At 42.9% G+C, this 25,644-nt stretch overlaps 1 protein-coding gene across 3 annotated transcripts in view; it reads right to left on the reverse strand.

Annotated features, from left to right (window-relative positions):
• The window catches only part of LOC118227403 (multiple epidermal growth factor-like domains protein 11), a 120,032-nt gene that overhangs the window by 84,992 nt on the left and 9,396 nt on the right, over positions 1-25,644 (reverse strand). For 2 of the 3 annotated variants that reach the window (XM_035417816.1, XM_035417817.1), the window contains exons 2-3: positions 3,934-4,055; positions 1,212-1,313 (exon numbers count right to left, since the gene is read on the reverse strand). In XM_035417816.1, coding sequence (XP_035273707.1) covers positions 1,212-1,313; positions 3,934-4,049 — 218 coding nt within the window. In that variant the 5' untranslated portion in view covers positions 4,050-4,055. Of the gene's footprint in view, positions 1-1,211; positions 1,314-3,933; positions 4,056-8,119; positions 8,148-25,644 lie in introns of those variants that run through there. The other variant, XM_035417815.1, reaches the window with a different exon arrangement.

Genomic DNA, 25,644 nt, shown 5'->3' on the forward strand with positions numbered 1-25,644 from the left:
ATAGACGTCGGGTCACCATTGTGCACAAACCTGCATCCCTAATTCAGCAAATAATTTAACTAATTATATAATCAAGATCTGAGGCTGGAATGAAAACCTGCATACACACGGCCCTCCATGGCAACGAGTTTGACACCACTGAGGTAGTGCAATACAAATCCGTGGAGCGCACCGTCAGTCGTTCAAAATAATAATGGGGTGAAATTTGAATTAATTATTTAATTCATAAGCAACACGTAGTATCATTTTTAAAATACCAATTTAATGTAAGAACAGTTCTGAATTTAACCACAGACAGCTACTGTAGCTGGGAGACAGACAATAACATAATTTAACTCAATACATACAATGTATTATTCGTTTTCAGTGCAGCAAAATGTATTTTCTATGTTAATACATTATGTAAACGTACTAGCCAGCTACAGATGCATTGGATGAAGCAGGCTATAAACAAGATGTGCACACTCCTTTAGCCAATCAATGACCTAAATTAAGCACTAAAGTGCAGGAACAGATCAAAAACCAGCAAACACAGTGGCCTTCCAGGATTTGGGTTGGAGATCCTTGTCTCAGTCTCTCGGAAAACCTGGTCAGCAGTGGGTTTACAAAGTACGCAACTTTAGTGTCCTGTAGCTGGTGTTTAAGACTGCGGTTGGGATTAGCCTGGGTCTGTACTAGTGAGTTTGAGAGCACGCTGCAATTGGGACAAAGGCAATTGATCTTGTTCTACATTCGGGAAGCACGGAAGTCTCAAGAAAATCCTGTTCTAGTCTCCAGCCTGAAGGCAAGCTACAATCGAACCACACCTTAAAAACTGAAGGGGTTAAAAAAACAAGCAAAACCAAAGTGCAGCTATGAGGATTTTCTCCAGTGTGGTGAAGAGTGTTCTTTGCTTGGTCATATTTAGCAGCAGTGACTCATGCTTATTTAAGTGTGTTGCCAGTGAACCCTAATGCAGCCATTAGAGCCAATGCAATGATGGTCAAATATCGGTAATAAGGAGACAAATTGCAAAACATGCTTTGCCTTGCTAGTGCACGGAAATGAAAAGTAGCCAGACCCTTGGACGTGACGTCAATTTCTCCCAACCTTATGGTTTCATGTTTGTGACTGAAGTATTCTTCCTGTGTTTATTTTTTTTTGGCACGGAAATGCAGAGGAGAAAATGGAACACTGAACAATGTGGCACTGGTAGAAAGACTCATACCCACCTGTGCCTGGTGCATTTGAACCAGTTGAGAATGTCTGTGCATCTGGTGTAGTAGATCTGGTCGAATGGGTGAGCATAGGATTCCTGCACAGTCACTGCATAGCTGGAAAAAAATAAGACAATAAGACTTCAAAAGGAAACAGAGCAGCAGTGTAATGTAGAGTTACGGTAGCAGTGTGGTGCAGTGGTTAGAGCAGCAGTACGGCATAGTGGTTATAACAGCTGTGTGGTATACTGGTTTGAGCAGCAGTGGAGTGCAATGATTACAGCAGTGTGGAATAGTGGTTAGAGCAGCAATATGGAGTAGTGGGGTGTGGAGTAGTGGTTAGAGCAGCAGTGTGGAGTAGCAGGGTGTAGGGTAGTGATTAGAGCAGCAGTGTGGAGTAGTGGTTAAAGCAGCAGTGTGGAAACATGGTTGCAGCAGCATTTTCATAACATTTTCATCTAAGCATTCGGCCTGACCAGTGTACAAGTAAGTGCATGTAACAATTCAAGAAGAACAGTGCTAGACTTAATTAATGAGCCTATTTGATTAGCAAACAAAACAGTAAAATAATCTAAAATAAAACACTAAAATCCAACCGCAATCTGGCTGCTGTCACATAAAGACAATCTCAGACTGGAGGTTTTCATTCTCGGCCCCGTAACTGTCAGAAACATGGACTGAGTGATGGGTAATCAACCGGGGAGTTTCAGTGGAGATCCATCACTGATGGACACGCAGGGGACGGCTGATTTATTTCTGTCCGGGTTTTGCTGAAGTGGCCCTTAACAAATGCGTTTGTCATTAGAGCATACTCTGATAACAGGCAGGAGAAAAAACCCCCCACCCTTCTCCCAGGGGGGTAGCTGTGGCCCATTGGCAGCCAGTGCTGGAAGTCTCGCCATCGCCTGGCAACTGAACCGCCTATTGACAGTGAAGCCTGTACGTGCAGACTGAGGACGGAAAAGGGGGCGCTTTTAACCCCCCTCAAAAATTTCTGTCCATTCCTAAAAATGTATGTCATGTTTATCTGCATGTAAAGCAGTTCCAAACCCTGTTCCTGGGGATCTACTGTGCTGTAGATTTTCATTTCAATCCTAATCTGGCACACCTGATTCTTCTAGTGAGCAGCTCAAAGAGATCTTGAGCTGTTGCGTGAGGTGTACAATGTTAATGTTGGAGTGAAAACCTACAAGACATTAGAACTACAGGAACATGGTTGGGAACCACAGAGGGAGGGGTCAAGGTCTCCACAACTGCATGACTTTGCTACTTGCCCAGCCTTTTTGTTACTCTCTAAAATTCAATTAATCTGAGAAGCTTGGCGAAAGAGGCACCGGAAAAAAAAACACAAGAAGAGATAAATGTCAGTTGCTTGATTTGTCACTACCCCCCAGGGGAGCAATTTGATAGTAAGGTATGTTATGAGCTAAAGTCCACCCAGATGTTCAGGTGAAACCTATGTCCTTAGTGCCAACCCCTCAATACAAATACATATGGCAGCTAGATCCTCTCGTTGCAAACCATGGAGATTCTCGGTCTTCCTGCTGAACACATCCTGTGATATGACAAAGTGAACGTTGTGCATAGCAGACCTGGGTCAAATACGTAGTTGTTTTTGATTCAAATACTTTTCTGTGCTCTATTGATCTTGCCTGGTGTAATTGAGTCTGCCAATATGACCAGAAGGCGGGGATTGCACTTTCTGAGAGTATTTCATTGGTTCCAATACACCAGACAAGATCAGTAAAGCGTAGAAAAGTATTTGAATCCAAAACAAATATGTATTTGACCCAGGTCTGGTGCATAGACCCTTCTGCACGTGCTCAGCCCTGGGGGATGTGTTTGTGCAGTGCTGTGGACCTTCTCAGTCTCCCCCGTACATTGTGCACTGGGGAGGAGGGAAGTTACTCCTGTGTATTCTTCATAATGGACACCTACAAATACGGCATAATTATTTTAGCAAGAGGGTAGATGTGATTGATTAGGGTAAATGGAAGCCTTGATCAATTTGCTCCTGTGTTCCATTTATGTCCCTCTTCCTTCCATCCCCATCTTTTCCCTTTTAGCAACTTTAGCACTCACTGAGGAGGGTTAAAAAACCTCTTATAAACCAAATAAAACTCATACAATGTGGCTTCCCACACCACAAATCTTGTCTCATAACTGATAAAATAGAATGATTGCACAATGAGTAACTATTTACTAAATAGCATGATTGGCAAGCATATCAAACAGAAAAGAAAATAAAAAGGGATTTCTCATTTCCTAAGCTTTCATAAGAAATTAATATTTTGCTTCTTTCTTGATGAAGTACCTAATGAAGTAAGCATATACTTACTTCAACAATTGAGAGTAACTAGTTCACTAAGAAAGTAATGAAGCAACCAGTTACTCCACAAAAACTAAAAACTAAAAAAATGATCTTATATCTGATGAATAAATGGTCTTTTTTCAAATCAAGTCAAAGCATGGTTTCTTTGCAAGAAGATATCTTGGGCTCTGTTTATGAAGAATCCACATGCTTTCACGCTATATGGTGATAATGACTATGCCATCGTGTCTAATTTATATTTGTCCCAAACAGAGATAACAGCTCTGAAAACAAACAGCTTTTGGGAAACAAATTAGCCTGTGATATCACAAAAGCATGTGATCAGTATTGCAGAAGAGAGTGATGGGATGTCACATAAAATAAAAGATTCTTAATTCAAATACTCCGGGGCAGTAGGGAGCTCACCTCTCCCAGTGACTGCATACGTTGGGGTCATCTGGGTTGAGGCTCCACGTTTGAGAAGGGAACCCCAAAACTGCTAACAGCACCAGGGCCATGAAGGAGCCCAAACCAGGCCACATCTCCCCCTGTGGAAAGAGAGAGAGAGAGGGGGGGGGGGTGGGAGAGACATTCTGTTTATTTACACAGTGTAATATTTTTGTTTTATACTATATAAACAATTTTAATTGTTGCATATTTTCTGTTATAAATGCATGTTGTTCTGCGTATATCTCCAGATATAGCTTTATGCCAACAGCATAGTAAAATATCATGCTAATTTAACTGTAAAAGAGTACAATAGGAACCATGTGTACTCCATAAGAGTTGATTTGACACTGAACATTTCATTGTGAAAGTAATTCATAAATAACTGGAGAGAGAAAAAAGAGAGAGATGGAGACCAGAAGGTCACCCACAGAGTAACTACAATATTCATATACATATAGTTGGTGAATCAACCAATTTAAACAAGGTAAATATGATGGAAAGAAACCTTGGCTTACACAGGCAAGGCTGAGTCAGGAAAGGGGGACGCAGATGCTTTAAATTACCACTACATTTTGCTTAATAACGCCTGACAGCCACGAGAGTGTGTGCGTATACTAAACCAGATGTGGTGACAGACGGGACGCACCCAAGGATTGCCAGAAAAGGGGCGTAAAGAGGACAGCGAGGAGCCGCGCTCCTTTCTAATTGAAACAAAATTGACTCTCGTTTGCCGGAGCCGGCTGGGTCGCTACCGGGCTTTGTGCGAGGCCCACGTAGCGAGAATGCGTCTTCGAAAGGCATTCGCGCTGACAGTCGCATCACCGCTGTGAGCACACGTTTGATTAAAACATAAACCAACTGAGCGTCCAACCCGTAATGACTGATAAACCTGCCACGACGCTGTCCCGTCGCAACCCTCTCGAGCGGTCGGTGCATAAAATGCTGAGATTGCTTTCGGCAAAAGTTTAAGAGCCTGCCATCTCTGTCCAAGGTGCTGGAACGCTTCAGACTTGAGGAGGGAGAGCACAGCTTCGGGAACCTCGAAAAGGTTGGAGGTATGAAACCTCACGTTCCCTATATGAACTCCAGCACCTGTGTAGGTGTGTTTGGACTGTGCCTAATTACTCAGTGGCACTCTGTTACTTGACATTAAAGTTACTGGCTTTAAAGCAGTGACAGAATGCCACGGTAGCAAGAAAACCAGCCTTGTAAAATGGAAGTTGCAGGTTTGAATCCCAGGACTAAGTTCTTCAGTGCATTAACCTCATTTTTATATACTATATATTATTTCATGATACATTAACTAAACACTCACTCTGCAAAGCACGCAAATAGTCCAGCCACAGTTAGTTCCACTTAAGGCCAGTTGGTCTACAGAGGTTTGAGGTTTGCTTTGTGTTGATTCCTGTGCCAGAAGCATTCCACGATTGGTCTGAACAAACAATGTGACAGAAGACTCCTTCTCTCAACTCCCTGCAGGACCCTCTGTGTGAAGTGAAAAACACTGCAAACCTTCCACTTTCTTCTTCGCTTCCGTATTCCAGGAAACTCAATCACAGCGGCATTCAGACAGAGCTGAAGAACTGTTCTTCAAATCTCAGTACTGTAAGTCAGCTCAGATGAATGTCTTATGCTAAGCACTACTTAAGAGAGACATCCTTCACAAATAAATGTTGCCAATAAAGAAACATCTTTCCATAATAAAGCGCTAAATAATTTCTCTATTGAACCTCGAGATCTAAAAAGCCAGAGAAATGAGCATGCGGCTAATTTCTCTAATTATTCACGGAATTGAAACCCTAGTGTTATGTAGGGGGTGGTTGATCAATCCCTTTCATACTGATTTCTGATTGATCTCGGAAAAAACCTCATGCATGATTAATGGTTTATTATTAAGATCAATGGATCCTTAACTGAATCTATTTGAAGCTGTGCATGATCCCAATAGACGACGATCTCAGTAGTGTTCCTTAGTTCTGTTCTCTATTTAATGAAGGATGGTGACATCACGCTGAAAAGTGATGAGACTTTTATCACCGCGTTGCTTAAGTGACTTCGTGAGCAACGTTGATTTGTGGGAACGGCAATTCTAATGAAAAGCAATCTTCAAAAGCAAGCACTATTCACTTTGCCGGGTTTAAATACAGGAGGTACAGCAGCTGAGGGAGGAGCATCATGACGGATCTCAGTGTCAGCTAAAAAGAGGATGCAGTGTAGCTGGGCGGGGGCAGAGGGTGGTGATTTCAGGTCAGCTAAAGAAAAATACAGTGCAACTGGGGGGGGGGGGTGGTAGACAGAGTGCAGAGTGACTGGTCTCAGTTCAGTCAAAATTGGTGCAGTGCAGCTAGGGGAGGGGCTAGAGCAGGGGTCTGCAACACTGGTCATGAAGAGTCACAGGCTCTGCTGGTTTTTGTTTTACCTTAAAATCAGCACCCAATTTAGACTTAAGTAGTTGGATGCAGTGAGTTAACTGTGTAATCAACTGCTTTAACTGATTAATTAAGTGCAGAGTAACAATGAAAACCAGCAGAGCCTGTGGTTCTCCAGGACCAGGGTTGCAGATCCCTTGGCTAGAGATGCTTGTCTTAGGTCAGTAATGTTCACTTTTCACCTCTTCCTTTGGCTAGAGGAAGTCACTCTCAGCTGATTTAGAGACTCAGACAGAGAGACTCCAAAATGGACACAGAAGTCTTCACGCAGAACCATTCTGTATCCCAGAGGATCAGACCGACAGATCAACTGATGGACCAGGAGACTAGAGGTTCTATACTAGGCCATGAACACTTCACTCCTGACTGCAGTGTGAACAGGTTTGACATATGGCCCACTTTATGCATATATCAAACCTGTTCACAACACAGTCGCATTCTTAGCATTTTATGAAGTGTAAACATGTAATGTTATTCAGTCAAAGTGATATGCATTCAGAATGAGATTGCTCCAAAGGGAACCGCCAGAGCTAATGAGCAATTACAGTGATGGGAAGCTTTAATTGGGGACACTTGTAGAACATAAAATGTAGCAGATTTAATTTCATATAATCAATGTAGCGCAGAGCACAGAAGACAAGAATCAAGACTCATTTGGTAAAATATGGAAAAGATTTCAACTTCATAGCAATATCACATTCTGAATTAGTTTAAAGATACGAGAGCTCCATAAGTTGTGAGAAACTGCAGATCAGTACAGAGTGTAATACATGTTTTAATGAGAGCCCAAAGACAAATGGAGAGCTGTGGTGCCACTCAAACTATCAATGTCCATGGAGTAGGCAGGAAAGAAATAGCCAGCTATGCTTACATTTGAATGGAAGAAATTACTCATTTGTGGTTAAAATTAAAAAAGGGTCTGCTGAACATCCCGTGTTAACGCACTTTTCCAGAGTTCAAATGGGGTTCGTGGCCTGGTAAGGAATTCGGACTGTGCCAACCGTGGCTGGCAGCCACACAGGGTGGTACTTAATTGGCAGCAACGCCTCCTGGTCAACAGGGCACCCGCGGTCTGCTTCATCGACCCGTGCATGAGACGTCCAAGCGGGCTGAACTCGCGGACCGCAGTGTGAAAAGAGGCAGCGGCTTGATATCAAGCATTTCTGAGAAGAGCACTTGCTTGTCTGCACTGTCCCAAGTTGTTATCAGAGGTCATAGTGAAAAGCTCAGCTGGTAACAATTACTGGGCTTACTGAACTGAGACACAAGGGGGGGGGCTATATGCCTTGTTTTTAAACAACAAAGTGTAGCTGGAATGTTTATCCTCAGTGCTCCAGAGAGGAGAGGGAGCGCAGCTCCAGTTACATAAACACAAGTCTCTAGAGTGCTCCCGATTTAGGAGCATTTGCTCCCGAAAACTGTTGTGCCCTAGCCGAAAAAATAATTTAGGAGTGACTGATATTGACCGATAGGCATGCATTATTAGTGTGCTCCTAAATTTTTCAACTTGGGAACAAATGTGCTCCTTGGAAAAAAAATGTCAGCATAGTGCCCTGAAAAATAATAATAGATTAGGGCAGTTTCATCTCATTACCACTTACGACACCATGAGTGGGAGTTCAGAAGTGTCTAAAAGAAGTGAAGGATGCTTACTGTTCCTTGTTGACGATACTGATGACTATCATTAGTATGACAATAACAGTCCTGCAGCAGACTGCTGCCATATAGCTCACCTCATTAGAAAAGTAGTTAATTATTCCTCCTCTGTTCTTTGCTGCGGCCAATCAGGGTGTTTTGCACCAGGAGGAAAAAAAAACATTGCAACGAAAGATGGCTTCCATTTTTTATCTTCACTGAAAAAAAAAAAAAATTGTTTATGAGCGGCTCTTCTTGAGATGCAAAAACTGACCCCTTGTGTCAGTGCCGCAATACGGCAGAGCCGAGGCCACGCTCCATCCTGTGCGTTCAGATTCCCCCCAGCTGAGGTGGTTAATTAGGTCTGATTGAGCTGCTAATTGAGCGCCGATCTCTATTTGACATCCCTGAAATGCAACTTGTTGCAAATGAATTCTCTGTTTAAGACACACGCTCTGGGGTGTGTTTCCGCAAACACGAAGATAAAGTTGTTTACACCATATTTTGTTGGAAGCTGTTCTCAATTAAGCATAATATTTATGGAAATGAACTGTTCCAGGCCACATTGAAAAACTAATTACTTTTAGTCGATGAAGCCAAACACCTGTCCGTGTTACTAATTCGATTAAGGGGCCAAAAAGAGTGGAAACAGCCTCGAGAAACACCTTTACTTCTGGCACTCTGTTAAAGCAAACACAGTTCCTGGAACCCCTATCTGCAACTGAGATCTAAGAGTCAATATTCGTTAAGTGATGTCAGAGTCCAGATCAGTGTTCAATTAGCAACTCAATCAAACTTGATTAAGTGAGCTGATTAGCGGTAGGGGCTAACCTCAGTGAGCATAGCGCGCCCCCAGGACCAGACCTGAAAAACACTGCAGTACTTAGGTATTTACAGCTCACTGCCTAATGCCCACACTGCTGGCCCCACCCACACACCTGTCCTTTTCACTAAGGACTAGACTAGACACAGTCAACATTTTCTCCAGGCCAATGCACTGGTGTTTCCTTTGAATATTGGCATTTGCTGAACTTGCCCAACTTCCAGCAGATAGAGGAAGACCCCAATATTTTAATGAGCTCTACCATCCCCAGACAGAAAATTCGTACTGTTTCTTTAATGATGCAAAGAGTCGCTGCACTTATTATTTTTAAAATAAAAAATACTGACAGATATTTTTAGCTGAAGATGAACTGACTGAACCTACTCTACACTGAATCTTTACCAACACTTCTCTTGGCACATGATTTGGAGGATGTGCAAAGACAGGGTTAATATGATAGGATATAACCTTTTGTAAGGTATTAGTTTAAAAGGGTCATTCATAATATCTTCATCCATTGCAAAGAAAAGACACAGCCCTTGTCATTAGCCTGTATGAACATCATATCCTATTCTTAACAAATGACATAAGGTTGTGAAGCATGTTATGCTAAACATTACAGCATGAATGTCATACAAACCCATTCCAAAATGTCCTCTGAAAACATTACAAAAAGTCCATAAGTATACAGAATAATGCAAACATGCCATTCAGCCCATCTCGGCTTGCACAATAGCTTCTAACTGAAGTATCCAGTATTGTGTCAAGCAAGTGTCTCTGCCTCTACCGCATGACCTGACGTGCCTTCAAAAAGGAGATTGTTCGCAGCTATGTTCCCTTGTAACAATTCCATTCTGCTTCGTTCACCGGTGACATTGATTTAGTTTTGATGGACACGCCAATAAGAAGCAGAGCAATTTTCACCATGGATTACCTGCAGAGTGCAGGTCCATGCAGTCAAAGAGCCAGTTTTGATAAAGGATTTCTCCACTTGTCTCCCTCGTCGACGGCAGACCGATCTTGAACTGTGAGTTAATAGATCTAAACAATCTGAACACTTTACTGTGTGCTTATTTATTATACCCAATTTCTTTTCACAGACAAGGGAGGTTTTACCTAAAAGATATACAATGCAGATATAATTAAATATCTTTATTAGAAACTGTTCATAAGGCAAGGATGGACCAGGGATTTTTGGGCACTGGGAAGGTTGTGAAAAGGTCTAGGTAATACATTGATCCATTTAATTTCATTTAAAAAAAAGCTTCTCCCATTGATTAGAGGTTTTCTCAAGGCACTAGAAACCCTGGAATATTGGTTTTAATTAAGCTTGCTCAAGAGGCACTACAGTTGAATACTCACAGAGGACATGAGACCCAGGTCCCACTGACAGCCCTGAAAGCCCACAAGAATACAGCCCTGAGCAGACAAACAGAAGCCTATACCAGCCTGGAGAATCCCATCCCACAGCCATGCGTGTCCCTGCACTGTCCATGATGTCTTTCACACATCTGCAAGAGGGAGGAAGGGCAGAGGAGTAGGAAGAGAGAAAGAGATGGAAGAGAGAGAGAGAAGGAAGAAGGGAGGGAGAGAGGAACAAAGAGAGGACAAGACAGAGAGAAAAGCGTAGATCGGAGACGGGAAGGGAGAGTGGGATTGAGAGGAATGAAGGGGCGGAGACAGAGACAGAGAGGGGAAAGAGAAGAGAGCGTGATAGAAGAGAGGTAGAAAGGAGAGGGAAATGGAGGAAGGAAGAGGGGGAATATTGACAAATAGAAAAGGGGATGTCCCTTGACGGGCAGTTTGAGAGAACAGAGGCTGTAGCTTACACTGCCCCCAACAGCAGACTGAAGCTGAGCTGCACTCCCACAGGACAAGAAAAATGCCATGCAGTGAAAGCGCTTTATTTCCTTTTCTCCTAGGCCAAAACGAGATTGGCAACAGACCGCACCAAGACATGTGAAAGCATTCTCCTGAGAACTGTATGACCGATATCTCAGTTTAGACTCAAAAAGATCTAAATTAGCGTTCTCTGTAGTGTCATCCAAACAACTAGCTTGATCTACCAGGCAAAATCTCTGTTTTTTTCCTCCTACGTTTAAAATAATATGAGGAACACTTGATGGGATGATGTTTCATTTACCTATTTCTCATATTATTATCTCATACAAAGCTGACTTCGTTTCTTCATTTGCTTCTTGTTATTGCTCCTATGTGGATTTTAATAAAGTGAGTTCAGACACAGAACATTTTTGTGTGGTCCATTAATGTTTTTTAGATTACAGCACAGAATCGCACTGCATGTAGCTGCCTGCCACATTCTAAGAGATAATAGAGACCCTCTAACTCCTGCTAACTGTGAAAGGTTTTATTATTTTCTATCTCTATTGTTTGCTACAGTGTCCTATTATAAATATTGCTGTTGGCATCATTTTTATTATCATTTTATTTTAACTGTTCGTTTGTTTTATTGTTATAAAATTAGCTGTATAACCTCTGGTGTAGTGCCCACTGTAAAATTATGTCGTGCCAATAAAGCATTTAAATTGAACCTGAAATGGAAGTGAGAGAGGGGGGATATGTGAGAAAACTTTCTCGGTCGTTTAGCAGGCGCTTAACTTAACTCCGTACCGCATGGTTTATTCATGCGGAGACCCGCCGACGATCACGACAGTCATAAATCACGGCACGCGCCCACGCTTACCTCCGGAGGCAGGGGAACGGGGGAAACCGCCGGACACGCGCGTCCCTCAACCACATCTCTCATCTGGATGACCTTGGTTTTATGGAGCAGACGCCGGGGGGAAGGCGGGGGGGAGGGGGCAGGCTCATTACCTCTCTATTCATCTCATTCAACAAAAGTCCCTTTACGCCGGCTGTCAGAACCCATCCCGTCGCGTTCGCTCCGAGACCACGGACTGCTGGGTGCTTTTTTACACATTAGACTTCTGCAAAAAATTAGCAGGGGAGGACTTCACATTTGTTCGCAGGGCAATACAAAGAACTTTTTTATTTTTTTTTGCTTTTGAAGGAAACAAAAAGTACTGAAAGGTTTTCAGAGATGAGAAGCCATTCGGCTCCTCTGGGATGTCAAAGTAGGATAAAGACCGGGCAAGAGTATGTGCTAGACACATGGAAACGAATAAAAACACAAGCAGAACATTACATTACATTTATTTGGCAGACGCTTTTATCCAAAGTGACGTACAATAAGAAGAAGACGTAAAAACCAGGTAGCCACTCAGGGCAAAATATGAGGTATATGAGAAAAAGCTTCCAAGACAAACATTGATGAAGATAACTTTAAAAACATTGTTTTTAGAGTAGCTGTTACAAATGGGATGACCTGCTAATTTTAAAAACATGCATCAGCGTGTTGTTATATTCCCTCTCCCAAATAGTCTGCAAATCTCCCATCTTCAAGTGGCTGCCATACAAAATTTCCAGAATCTTCTCCCCACATTTCATTTTAAACCCTAATCTACCAATGACTCTCGTAATTTACCTCTGACATACTCAATTTTCACTCCCCCACTCTGGCACCCCTGAAAAGGGAAACAACAGCGCCCCCTGTTGACAGCTTCAGCTGGCAAACACCTATGTTCCCCAGTAACTCCTCAGTTTAATTAATTTGGCTTGCTTGTTTATTTGCTTCATGAAAGGTGCTGGAACACGGACCTCGTACCAGCAGCCAGTCTGAGAGAATCTGAGCAGAAGCCAGTAAGGGAAATAATTTGATTAACTGAATAAATCAGCTGGCAGAAGAACCCACACGAGCAGAGAGCGCCTGACTCCCTGCATTGTACTGACAAGGCTCAGACTGAGGGGGCAGGAAGGGGGTGGAGGGGTGGCACACACATCACACACACACTCACGCACGCGGGCGCATGCACACGCGCACACGCATGTGTACACAAACACACACGCGTACACACAAACACACACACGCACATGCACAAGCACATCAATTTCACCTGCACTGCTGCAAAGAAATGAAGCACTCTCTGTTCAGAATTAACCTAGCACTTACCCAGCAGCCCCACTTCTACCTCCTTACCTCTCCCTGTCAGCACCAGCCTGCACAAACAGTAAAATGTCCAGTGTTAATTCAACTCTTAACAGATAACATTCGGACCCAATTGGTTATTTGTTAGAGTTGAATTAACACTGTTAAGAATATAATTAACAGTGGACATTTTACTGTGTGGGAGCTTACTTACACACACACACACTAGATTGAACACTGTTGAGTTCACACTGTCTATTTCAAATGGTTCACTTTACCCCTGAACATTGAACACATGAACAAATGACAACTTAACACTACTTTTTACACTGTCTGCTTAACACTGTGATAGCGTGAATGTAACACTGAGATAAAGACACATTTTATAGTCACGCTCTAACCCACCCAGGCATGTACACAAATAAGTTTTCAACAATTATAATAAAATACACATACCTATAACTACGCATACACACAACAGCATTTGGCTTTAGTTTGGGAAGGCCAGCTACTTCTGACCAAAGTCAGTAGAAGCAGAGTCGGTCAGGGGTCAGAGTTCAAGGAGAGAAAGCAGAAGAAGGAGAGTGAGACTGAGAGAGAGAGAGAGAGGGAGAGAGAGAGAGAGAACAACAGCAGCATGCAGACGAAGACCATAGAGCAACTTAAATGCTGAAACAACAACACAGAAGCCAGGGCAATTTTACACCCCAGTAATTTCACACCTCTGCAAATCACTTGCCCAGTCTCCCTGTCTCTTCATTTATTTAGGGTCAGAAGCACCGTGTGGTGTAAAACACGGGGACAGCTAGTCCCAAAGTAAAATAGGGGAAAAGTGATAAGACGAGGGCAGAGAGAGTCCACCTCTATTATTGATCTGCTCCAAATGCAAAAACAGCAGCCAACTTCCATGAAACCGTGAAACTTCTACAAAAGTTTCTGGACAGCCATTTTTCTTTTGTTTTCTTCATGTCAGATAGCAGGCCAGACATATGTAGTGATTCAACATGATCGCAGGCACACACTGTTTTACAAGCACATGAAATATTCCAGTCAAAATGAATGAACAGTCCGGTTAAGGCACAGTTTTAGTGCATGGATGGGCCTCTCGGGTTGGTTTCAAATGCGAACTGCGCCAATAACAACTGTGGTCAGCAGCACTGCAGGGTGATGCACAATTGGCTCTAGCGTTGCCCAGGAATGGCAGCTTTTCAGTTGACTGGGATTACAGGATCTTATCACCCAGTAGCACGCCCTGTTAGCCAATCAGATGAAATGTCTTCCTCTGACTTACAGTATGTCTGTGTAAGTGTAATGAGTTAGAGATGTGCCAAGGTTGGATTTAAACCTGGGACTCTCTTGTCCAAAGGTTTTCTTAGGCAAACATTTTCTTTTGAATGTGAGGGTTGCATTGCCGGTGTATCGTCACGGTAACCTGCTACGAGATCTTTGCTTTACCGAATACTTAACGTGCATCAGTAGAGAACTAGCCAAGCCACACCCGCTACTTAAGTTGTGTAAGAGTATGGGAGGAGAAATTGCATCATCAGATGTAATTGGTTTGCTAATCATCTCAGCAACTTGCTGAGAGTGATAGAACACTACATTGTTCAATAGGATTACAAAGTGTGAAGTATTGTATCAGGCCTGAACTGGCTTCTCTCTGCTGGTGGCAAAATGCTCCAGTAAAACACATCAAGGAATGTCATTAGAGGCCAGCTGGGTATGTGGGTGAGAATGTCCTTATTGGAGATTGTGGAACACGTGGTTAAGTTGCTCCCATTTGACCTGGCTCATTTACAGAGGCACCTTGACCGATAATGAATGATGACGAAAAGCCATGATTAATGACATGACCAATAACTGTGAAATCGATTTCACCTGGAACATTGGCTCTTTTCTATTGGCCACTTTTCCTGTCTTTTCCTGCCCTTGATCGTTTACCTGCTCCATTCTTACAGGCACAAACCGAGAGCTGAGCTCTTACGAATATGTATAAGGACTGGTTTCTGATTGAATAAATGGGCAAATAGGTTTTTGCATATGTGCGGTGTAGACTCACAATTGTGGGAATAGGTTCTATCAGCTGAGACCAAATGCTTCAGTTTTGCTTGACATTATTGACTTTGTTGATTTTTGCATCTTCTGTATGAAATTGCATTTATTGTTTTGGAAAAATATGCTTAACATTTGCATTTAAAATAGTGAATATATATATATATATATATATATATATATATATATATATATATATATATATATATATTGCTGTTCTCATTTAGGTAATGGTCATGATTAAGTGGAACACAGTTTCATTCCAAGTGACTTAGCAAGTGAGAAAATCTGTCATACAGAAATAAACTTTTACACAGTGAGGCCTCAAGCTGAGGTCACTGCCAGCAATCGGCGCACTGCAGAACTTGCTCTTGTTTTCTCGCGCAGAATTGCACTTTTACCTTCCAACGACAAGACTGATTCTCCCGGCGTTAGAAAAAAAAACCTGAAATTAAACAACTCATGAATCCCGAGATAAGCCGGTGAAATTTGTTGGACTTAATTGGGCAGATAAAGTGAAATTTCTTTGCGGCATTAACGACTTGCGTTGTGCGTGTTAATTAGCACCCAGGTCCTCTGCTCTCTGTTTTGATCAGAAATGTGTGATATGTTAATGCAAAAAAAAAGAAAGAAAAGATGTAAAAACAAAAAAAGGCTTCCTTAAACTGACAGTTTTTTTAAAAAGTTAGGTAAAATTTTATTTAATTATTTATTCCATTATTTCATAGTTTTCCATACCATCGATGAGAGAACAAACAAAAAACAAAAGCACTACACAAAGAAGATGGGGATAGTGCAGTCGTTGCTGCCTTATTCAGTTCTTAAAGTAGCCTCACCTCCCCCTGACTCCTCAAAGTCTGAATCATCCCTTCTACAGCTAATTAACCCCCCGGATCCCCTATCAGGTCCTGAGTGGAGAATGATTACTCACAGCTGTTAAAGACCAGAATAAATTCTGACGGTCTTGACGGTCCCATTGGGTGTCATTACACGAGTAACCTGCCCTTGATGCTTTGTGTCCTCAGAGAAGGGGGGGTGCATGTTCCTCTCAGATACCCCCCGCCCCACCGCGTCCATCCCATCTACCTGTCCTAATAAAATATACATCCCCACTCCCCGCTTTGAATCTCTGCTTGCCCTCGCGCTTGCACGCTGACACCGGGACATTAATAAAACAGCAACGGCGGACACTGCTCCAGCGCAGGTCAGAGTTTCAGTCAATCAAAATAAAAGTCCCCGCAGCAGGTTCATGGGTACGCGTACGTTCAGAACTTCTAATGGGCGCCAAATTTTCTGAATGGCCAATAAATGTTTTTCTGAAAGAGGACATGTTCCAAAAACGATGAAAGATGCTTTTAAAGGTTCTCAAAAGGTCTTTTTTTTTTTTTTTGGAAAATTTTCAAAAAGAACCAGCCAACAATAACCCGACACTTTGCCCATTTTCTCAAGGGCAGATATTTCGCACACCAACCACATTTTTATGGCATCAGTTTGTGACTGGCAATTCTTCGCAAATTCTCTCTCATTAAATACATCCAATCGGCTTCTGCGGTCTGGAGCCAATTTACACCTGGAAACCAGGTGTGTACACAAATGAATCACACGTGTGCTGAAACACACCAAACGCAGCAGAAACTGAGGCTCTCCAGGTTGGGAGTTGACACCCCTGGATTTTGTGTGGCAAAATAAGTGCGATATAATTGGCTTCATACTAAAAGGTACATAGTGGGTTTAAGCAGCCAGTGATACACTCTGACTGGCACCAGCTTTGTTCTGCAGAACTGCATGCGCTGTGAGGTGCAGAGTAATTGTTAGCTCATAGAGGAGTCCATGCACTTCAGCTGCTGCACTTCTCAAATGTGGTGACATGCGCCATGGTTTTAAATCAAGTGCCAGACCCGACTTTGTTCAGGAGCCCTGCTCCAATTGGCAACGCCACTGCCAAAGGAAGGAAGGTATCCAGCGATGGAAGAGGCAGGTTTCATGAACCCCATATTGAGTGGGGCTGCAATTAGCTGTCAATCACTGACTTGTTAGAACCAATCAACTCTCCACACAGCAAAACACAATGATTGGCCTAAATCACTGAAATCAGATGTTAGCCCTGAGAGTTTCAGGAAACCTAACTCTCCCAGCACTAGTTTACATTCTTCCCAGTTGCACATCTTCAACACTGCAGTCATGGGACAAGCTAAACAAAATTTTATTCCAAATTTTGAGTAAAAATTTTGAAATATAAAAAAAAAAATGACATGCATACACAGGCACACACAACACACCTTTAGCAGATTAAAGCTAAATTGAAAAATCTTCCCTCCATGTAAATAGCTCATTGGCCTCTACTGATCACTGTACAGACACTGCCATATTAGTCATTACACCTCCTCTCCACCACTCCGGTCCTCACAACACTACAACAACAGCTAATCTAAACAAGCGACACTAATCTCAATACCTCCTCAATCAAAGTAGGCGCTCTTACTCCCCCGCCTTCATTTACAACAAAATAATCCTTTATAGGAATTAAGAATAATCAATTAGAATTGACCCATTTTCCTCTGTTACCATAGACACTGCACCCTGCACGGATGGCAAACCATTCACTCTCGAATTAAATAAAACAAACGCACAGTTATAACGTGTTTATTTTTAAAATCCCGGTGGGGCAAAAAAATAAATAAATAAATAATAGAATGAAATCAGAGAAAATGCAGATAATTCACGTATGAGACAATAGCGCCGATCCCGCTGGCGTGACACAGTCGTGCCATGACAAATGCAGCGCTTTGTTCCACTTGTTCGCGGGGCTTGCCGATTTGCACATGCAGCAGATATATTTAAAACGGCAGCACATAACGGAAGGCAGACAGGGCATATTTTTCATGTCGGCTGGCACGCGCTGAGGTGAGAGGTAGATTTATGCCCCGGCCTCGCCGCGGTAAAGGTCTGCCCCAGTTTCCGGCCGGCGAGATGAAGGTGGCAGCGCTCTCGGCTTCAAAGCCCCAACGCCATCACACCTGTGCCAGGTGGAGAGGGGCCGCATACCGCTGGAGTACAGCTGCCCTGTCCTCTCTGCTCTCCTGCCCTGACCTGGAGGCTCCATACCGCTGGAGTACAGCTGTCCTGTCCTCTCTGCTCTCCTGGCCTGCTCTGGAGGCTCCATTCTGCTGGAGTACAGCTGCCCTGTCCTCTCTGCTCTCCTGCCCTGACCTGGAGGCTCCATACTGCTGGAGTACAGCTGCCCTGTCCTCTCTCCTCTCCTGCCCTGACCTGGAGGCTCCATGCTGCTGGAGTACAGCTGTCCTGTCCTCTCTGCTCTCCTGCCCTGACCTGGAGGCTCCATACTGCTGGAGTACAGCTGCCCTGTCCTCTTTCCTCTCTTGCCCTGCTCTGGAGGCTGCAGGCTAACTCGACTGTCAAATGGAGGCTCAGACTCAAGCCATGGAAACTCAAGGCATTTTTCCCAGAAATGCATCCTTGAGTGGGGTATGCTGTATTATTCATGAGGACAACTACCAGAGACACACACAAAGGCATGCATGCGCATACACATGTGCACACACACACATACACACAAACACACAAACACATGCACATGCACACACAGTCACATGCATGCACATGCACACACAGTCACACGCATGCACTTGCACACACACACACGGACGTGCACACATGCAAACACACACATGTACACGCACACACACATACACACAAACAGACACACACATGCACACTCGCATGCACGTGCACACACATGCACAAACACACACATGCGTGCACAAACACACACACACACACACACAGTAAAACGGATGTCGCTCCACACACACTCAGCACCTGTAAATAGCAGGTGAAATTTAAAACCTCAAACTGCATTTAATTTACGATCCTGACTGCCGCACATCGATTGCGGGGGCTACTGGCCCGCTGCTGAATAAGCGGGCGGAGCCCTGACAGAGCAGCTCTCTGATAACGCACCCATCCATCAATCAGAGTGGCAGGCCGGGGGCGGGGCACAGGTAAACCCCCCCCAAACAGGGATCACTTTCTAGCCACAGCTGTATCAGTGCCGCTGAGGACCGCACAACCAGGAAAATAATACTAACCCTTTCAAAAAGACTAAACCAAGCAGGAAATGGAGACACTGCTATACAGCGCTGGGTGTTTCTTTCCAGCTGGAAGGTTGTCCCGCAGAGGGCAGAAAGGAAACAGGCCCAAGCCGGAGCCAGGGTGGTGCCAGGGAGGCGATTTTGGATTAGGCGGGGCTGCAGTGATCTCTGACAGGGCTTAGCCACTCGGAGGCCAAGAGAAGTGCTCTCGCGTCCCTCCGTCTCTCCCCGCCCCCCCCCCCCCCCCGCGCCATCCCCATCTCGCAGTGAAGGATGAGGCCCAGCTCAAAGGCTGCCCTCAGGCAGTGCAGCCATTACGGTCGCATCCAGTTCATTTCTCAACAGTCAAAGCCCCAGGGTTAGTCTGCAATCTTAACCGCCACGTTGGGTCTCTCTCCAAAAGTTAAAGACTTCACTCTTTTCAAACACATCCGCGTCAGTTAACGGACAGATATTTACGGAGGCAATTCGCTGGAAAGGGCCTCGGTCAGGGGATGTGTCTGAGCGCACCACGTGGGTATCATACCTCAGGCTCCTGGCTGAGGACAAATCTAGCTCCTTGACTGCAACACCGTGAACCTTAATTTCATTCAGATAACTCCTCAAGTTTAGCACACGTCATTAGGTTCAGCTATACAGAGGCAACCTGGCAAGATTTTTTTTCTTTTCTTTTCTTTTTTGAAATCACAACATTACAGTGTTTGGCAAGGACAAGCACATTTGATCTGATCTGTTTGGAAAGTTGTTGTTTTAGCGTGCTGCTACTAGCAATCAGGCACTGTTTCCATGCTATCAATATCCAGCGTGCCATTCCCTGACCTTCTGGAGTTTATTTGGGTAAATTATGGTTGCATTGCCTTCAAATGTTGCCAATAAAGGATGGGGGGGCTTGGAAGCCTTCAGTGAAGGGGGCTCTAAAAAAGATGCGCACACACTGTAACAGCCCCAGATTTAATTAGGTAAGGTATGGATGGTTAGTCTGAGTGATGGCCACTCTCTGCCTGGTGTATACGCTCTGATTTACAGCAGCCCTATCACCGTGTGTACACAGTGTGTGTTAGCGGTTAGCAGCGAGCACTTGATTTAGACTCATGGGTCTTTCGCGGATCAGCGCACAAAGTAGCAGATATGCAATAAAAAACTGAGCCGTAAATCACGCAGGACCTAGCCCTGAGCCTGGCGGAGGGGACTGAGAATCTGCAGTGCATCATGGGAGAAAATAAAACCCGCGACCGATGCAGAACACCATGCAGAAAACTCTCACAGCCAAGTCTTGCACAGCATGGCTGCACCAGTAGCACTGAACTGCGTGGCAAGGTCTCAAGGATGTCTACTTAGAAAATTGACTGCTTATTATTTTTCTTTTCATATTTGGAGTCACGCTGTTTTGTAGGTCAACCCCGCTATAATTAGGCTACGTGACATTGTTTATTCACTTAGACGACATAATGGGCAAGATTAAATCTTAATTTTTCTAAAACCGTTCGCAATGTTGCAGACATTTACAGAGCAATGCAGCTGAAGTAGCCTAGTATTGCTCAAGGTGCAGCCGCAGTTTCCCCCACGGAAAATGAATCCACAATGCTTAAACATCACACCGCGTTGCTGCCCATGCATAATCATGCAGATCAGTATTTCAGAGATCTCAGTAGCTATGACAAACTCCTGCTCTCCCGGTGGGATTTCTCCCCTGCAGAGGGAATGACGGGCGGGCGAGCGCAAGAAAACCGGAGCTCCGCGGTTTACATTATGCTCCTTTCGGAGATAACTGGCAGACTTGAGCGGGCGTGTCAGCAGTATTTGTAAAAAGTCACATAACTCCTGAGAGAGACTCGCCTGTCATTAAGACAGACGGGAAAAGAATTGACGAATCCATTAACGGGCAGGGGGAAGCGGCGATGGCTGGGAACGCGGGGTTTGTCAGGCTCGTCTCACCGGGAGCTCGCAGACGCGCTCCCTCGGGGAGAGACGGGTGACTGTGAGCTCGGCAGAAACTGCGATTCCGTTCATTTGGGAAAACGTGGATCGCTGCGCAATTTCCTGCTGCTTTTTGTCCTCTGTTTTCGTCAGATGCGGACCCGACCAAAAACTAATCCACAGGCCTCCATTAACCTACTGCGCTTTGATTAGTGTATAATTAATTCAAGTAGGCTAAAATAGACTACGGGACTGAGGAGGAAGCGACTCTTAAGACCCTGGGCACTGGAATGAGAATTTTCTCCCAGTCTTCCATTAAAGGCAGCAGAAAAATATTCGCTAACTGTCCCATTAAAAATAACTAAGTAGGCTTATTGCTTAAAATTAAGAGTGGCCTATTATAATATTTGGATGGAAGAGGGATAATCTAATGGAAATGCATTCAAGCTTTACAAATTTTCCACCAAATTAACTCCTGACCCAAACAGATACACGCAGACCACACAGCTATGCATGTGACACAAACCTTAAGACTCAGCATCACCATAACATCTGCCCGCTCATCTCTCTTAAGTCACAACATTTTCTTTTTTCATGGAACACCTGTTCCTTTCATCCACAGACAACTAAAAAACAACAATGACATAATTGCAAACTGGCATAATTAATGTTTAATTGGTAGAGGTGATACTGAATATAATATATATAGGCTTGTGCTGTTCTCCTATTGCAGGCCTGGGAGATGTACAAACCGCTGACCTCTTTCGTATTTATTGATTGGGGGGGGGAGAGACAGAGAAAGAGAACATCTGTGGCTGTCTCTTTGAAAGTAGAGCCATCCTGGAGGGGCGAGGGCCTTCAGAAGAGACAGACTCAGACTCACAACATGAAGAGAAAAAGAGCTGCAGTCGACCCACAAGGGAACAGACAGAAAGAGAGAGGATGGAGAAAGGGGGGAGTGGGAGACAAGAAGAGAGATAGTCAGAGAGAGAGAGGAGGCAGAGAGACTGAGAGAGGGAAGGAGTGAGGAGGGAGAGTTTGTGAATTTAACAAGCCTATATGTAGTCATTTAACCCAGCCAGTGCCACTGATAAACATAAGTAGACAGAAACACCCAATTTGAAGTTATAGGACAAACCAAGGTCCTCTAAAACTTGAGGCCATTCATCAACTGGTAATATTTGAACCACTTTGTAAACCTGTCATTAAAGACACTGTGAAATTATTTTTCTTCTTACATTTACATTTGCCAGGTCATGTTGTAGAGACAGAAACTCTGAGAGTTTTCAAGACCAGGCTTTATGCAGTGCTAGATAACATCTAGTTTGTAGGTAAACGATGAGCACTAGGTGCCCTTTAATGGTAAGAAAATGGCAAGCATCGTTGGGCTGAATGGTGTGTTCTCGTTATGTTATGTTCTGGTATGTTATGTTATAGTGTTAATCATGTCTAGACAATGATGTTACTGGTGTACACTTTTTCACATTTATAAATAGGAAAATATTACAATTTTTGTTGATATATGTCAGCTCTAAATAGAAGAACTAGAGGTCTGACATGGCACATCAATTTTATAATTGATGTTCACTTTAAGTTCAGTTCAGATTGGCAGCCCACTACACAGGCACAGCACAGACTGGTTATAATGTAAATCACCATGCTGCTTTTAAAAGACCAATAGCAATCCTCCTGCAGTAGACATCTTAAGAAATGTGTTGCTTTCAGCATGGGGGGAAAAAAGTACATTCTTAACTGAATGAAATACAATGTAAAATGTATCTTTTTAATTTTGTAAGTATAATATCACTGTTAAGATATAATTTAGATGTTACAGATTACCCCCTAAGTATGGGTTTATTTGCTTTCATTCTCTTATTTTTATGGTGAAATTTTCAATCAATCTGGTCACACAATATACTGTTTGCAAGTGATAAAAATCACGTTTCTCTCTTGGTGTCTATAAACTATTTTACGATGCCAATATTATAGCGAAAATGGTTCCTTATTTGTTAACATTTGGGGAGACAAAACAAGCTTGGGGAGTCTTCACTGTCTATGCGTTTTGGAAATCCACTGACAACATGAATCATGGTAAAGTTGGCATCCTTATCACTGCAAGGGTCCAGCAAACAAAATCCATAGTAGTTTTTAGTCCAAAAAAAACTTGGAGAAACATCATAACAACATAGAATATTGACTTAGCAATTCTCCGGAGGAATTACGATTGCTGTCTGGTTTGCCATTGCAAACATGCCAAAAGCACTGTGTACATAGGAATGCTATAATCTCTGGTTTATAAAGACTCTCTGGAACAAGATGAGCCCACCAACAAGGTTCACTGACTAGTACTGTCCAAGCAGTCCCTCAGTATAGCCAATGGCTCCCACCGTGCACAAGCTACAATTCGACATGGACAGTATAACTTCCGCCCATTACACAGCCAGCCAATGGCAAACTATTATAGTGATGACTGATGACAGCCAATGAAATTGTGTTTCTAACGGTTTATAGCTTATTAGGCTTACATAAAAAGACACATAGTTTCTCACTCATAAACAAACTACAACTTGTTCACCAGCAAAAAAAAAAGTTCTTGCCAAAAAACTTTGTTGTTTTACAACAAAAAATTTATTTTGCAATGCCTAAGTCGAAACAGAATACTTGGCATTTTAGGCCTTGGAAGAAATCACTCATCTAAGTGAATATTTCTGAGGACAGTGAAAACAGCTTTGACTCCACAGCAGAGGGCATGTTCAATGAAGGACTTGATCCCATTTTATATCGGAGAGCATCTAAACACATTCTCAAAATATTTTTTATTATTATTCAGTATGCTTATAAATAAGGAGCAGGTCTGATTTTGAATAATAAACGTGGCGTGTAAAATAATGGGATGTGTTTGACATATCGATAGGGATGGGATATCTGATGAAAACGTCAATCATTGGACCTCAGTCAATGGATTAATAAACTATATAGCTAATGGAATTATTTTATACAATCTTCCAGACCTGTTGCTGCCAGAGGTGGCAAGGGGAGAGCTAGGAGAAGACATGGAGAGGGAGGAAGAGAGCGAGAGGGAGGGGGAAGTTGACAGGCAAGGGGGAAAGAAAGATAATTTCAGCACAGTTCTTCCACGAGCATACAGTATACAATATATAGTATTTTACACCTCTAAAGACCCATAATATGAATCAGTTACCAAGTGTCCTTTTGGAGTCTCCAAATGGCCTTTTTGGAAACCCGCCAAAACAGCTTAGACAAAACGATACCGAATGCTCACTTTCGATGGTATTACCATCAAATCTGAACCAGTATTTGTCCTGTATTGTGGCTGTGGCTTCATTCATTTTAAGCCCACCAAGCACAGCCACAAGCATCTGTATCCACTCAAAAAGAAATTTAGGATTATGCCTGTGGTCAAAAGGGTTTATTTTGGGTATGTCGCTTTCAGGCTTTTGATTTTTTTTAAAAAGGGGTGCTACTGATGGGGTCCTGCTGCTCAGCATGTATGGTCTTGTGTTTCATAAATTGCCATCTTTTCTAGTCACAACAGAACTTGCATAAATTCACATTTCAGTATAATTTTGTTATGCTCACATTTCTCAAACACCACACCCAAAGTTTTCAAAAATGTCTTCCATTAACAAGAATAAACTTTGTTTGTAAAAACCCCAGTAAAAAAAAAAAATAAATAAAAAAATAAATTAATAAATAAATAAATAAATAAATAAATAAATAAATAAATAAATAAATAAATAAATAAATAAAAACCCCCACAAATGTGCAGTACCCTCTGCTGCAGGTTGCCAGCTCTTGTAGTTTATGGTGGTTTATAGATTTCCTCATCACCAAGCCCCAGTTTACCTCTCCAGCATGTTTGAGTACCAAAACTTGAGACCCTGAGCCCCTCAACTGCCTCCCAAGGACAACCTCTCCAGTACCTTCTATGCTCAGACACAGTTCCATAGGCCAGACGGAAAAGGGCCCACACACACACGAGTGAAGAAGGAGAGATATTATGTAGTTTACGTTATTGTTGATTCTAATTTTATGGAAATGATTGCTTTGGCAATACTGTTCGTATGTGTGGTCTAGTTGGTAAAGCCTATTTGAATTTGAAACAATATATATTTCAGAGAGAGAGAGAGAGAGAAGGACAGCTACAGGTAAATATATTTGCAAGTGCAGCAGAAGGAAACTGCTGTTTTCTTGGTGGAGTTTCTTGGTGTCGAGGGAATATTCCCCAACTGGTCTTTTCAGCCTGACCATCTTATCTTATGTTTTCCCTTTTTTATACCATCACCCAATTTAATTGGCACAATAAGTTCCTCCTTCTTCACCTAAGCTACTGTATGATGTCAGAAAATGGCTGATAGGTGCTACATATTGGTAGATGAAGAGAGTTTTCCCCTTTTGCTGTACAGTACTGTGAGGTTATTACATAGATCAGTATGTATTGCTTTAAACAGGTAATTTATTATTATTATTATTATTATTATTATTACCTCAGATAAGCAGAATGAGAATGGAGGAACATGGGGGAATTAAATTAAATAAGGAGGCCAATAAAACAGTAGAGGTAGTGAGAAGGAGGCAGAGAGAGAGTAAAACGTCATAAAGGTCACCAGCTGAGGAGAACAATGAGATGAGAACACTCCAGCTCTGGGGGAAAATAAACGTAAATAAGAACGCAGCTTACCCCCCAGAAAA

The sequence above is a fragment of the Anguilla anguilla genome, chromosome 5 (genome assembly GCF_013347855.1).
Source record: "Anguilla anguilla isolate fAngAng1 chromosome 5, fAngAng1.pri, whole genome shotgun sequence".
Classification (NCBI taxonomy): Eukaryota; Metazoa; Chordata; class Actinopteri; order Anguilliformes; family Anguillidae; genus Anguilla; species Anguilla anguilla.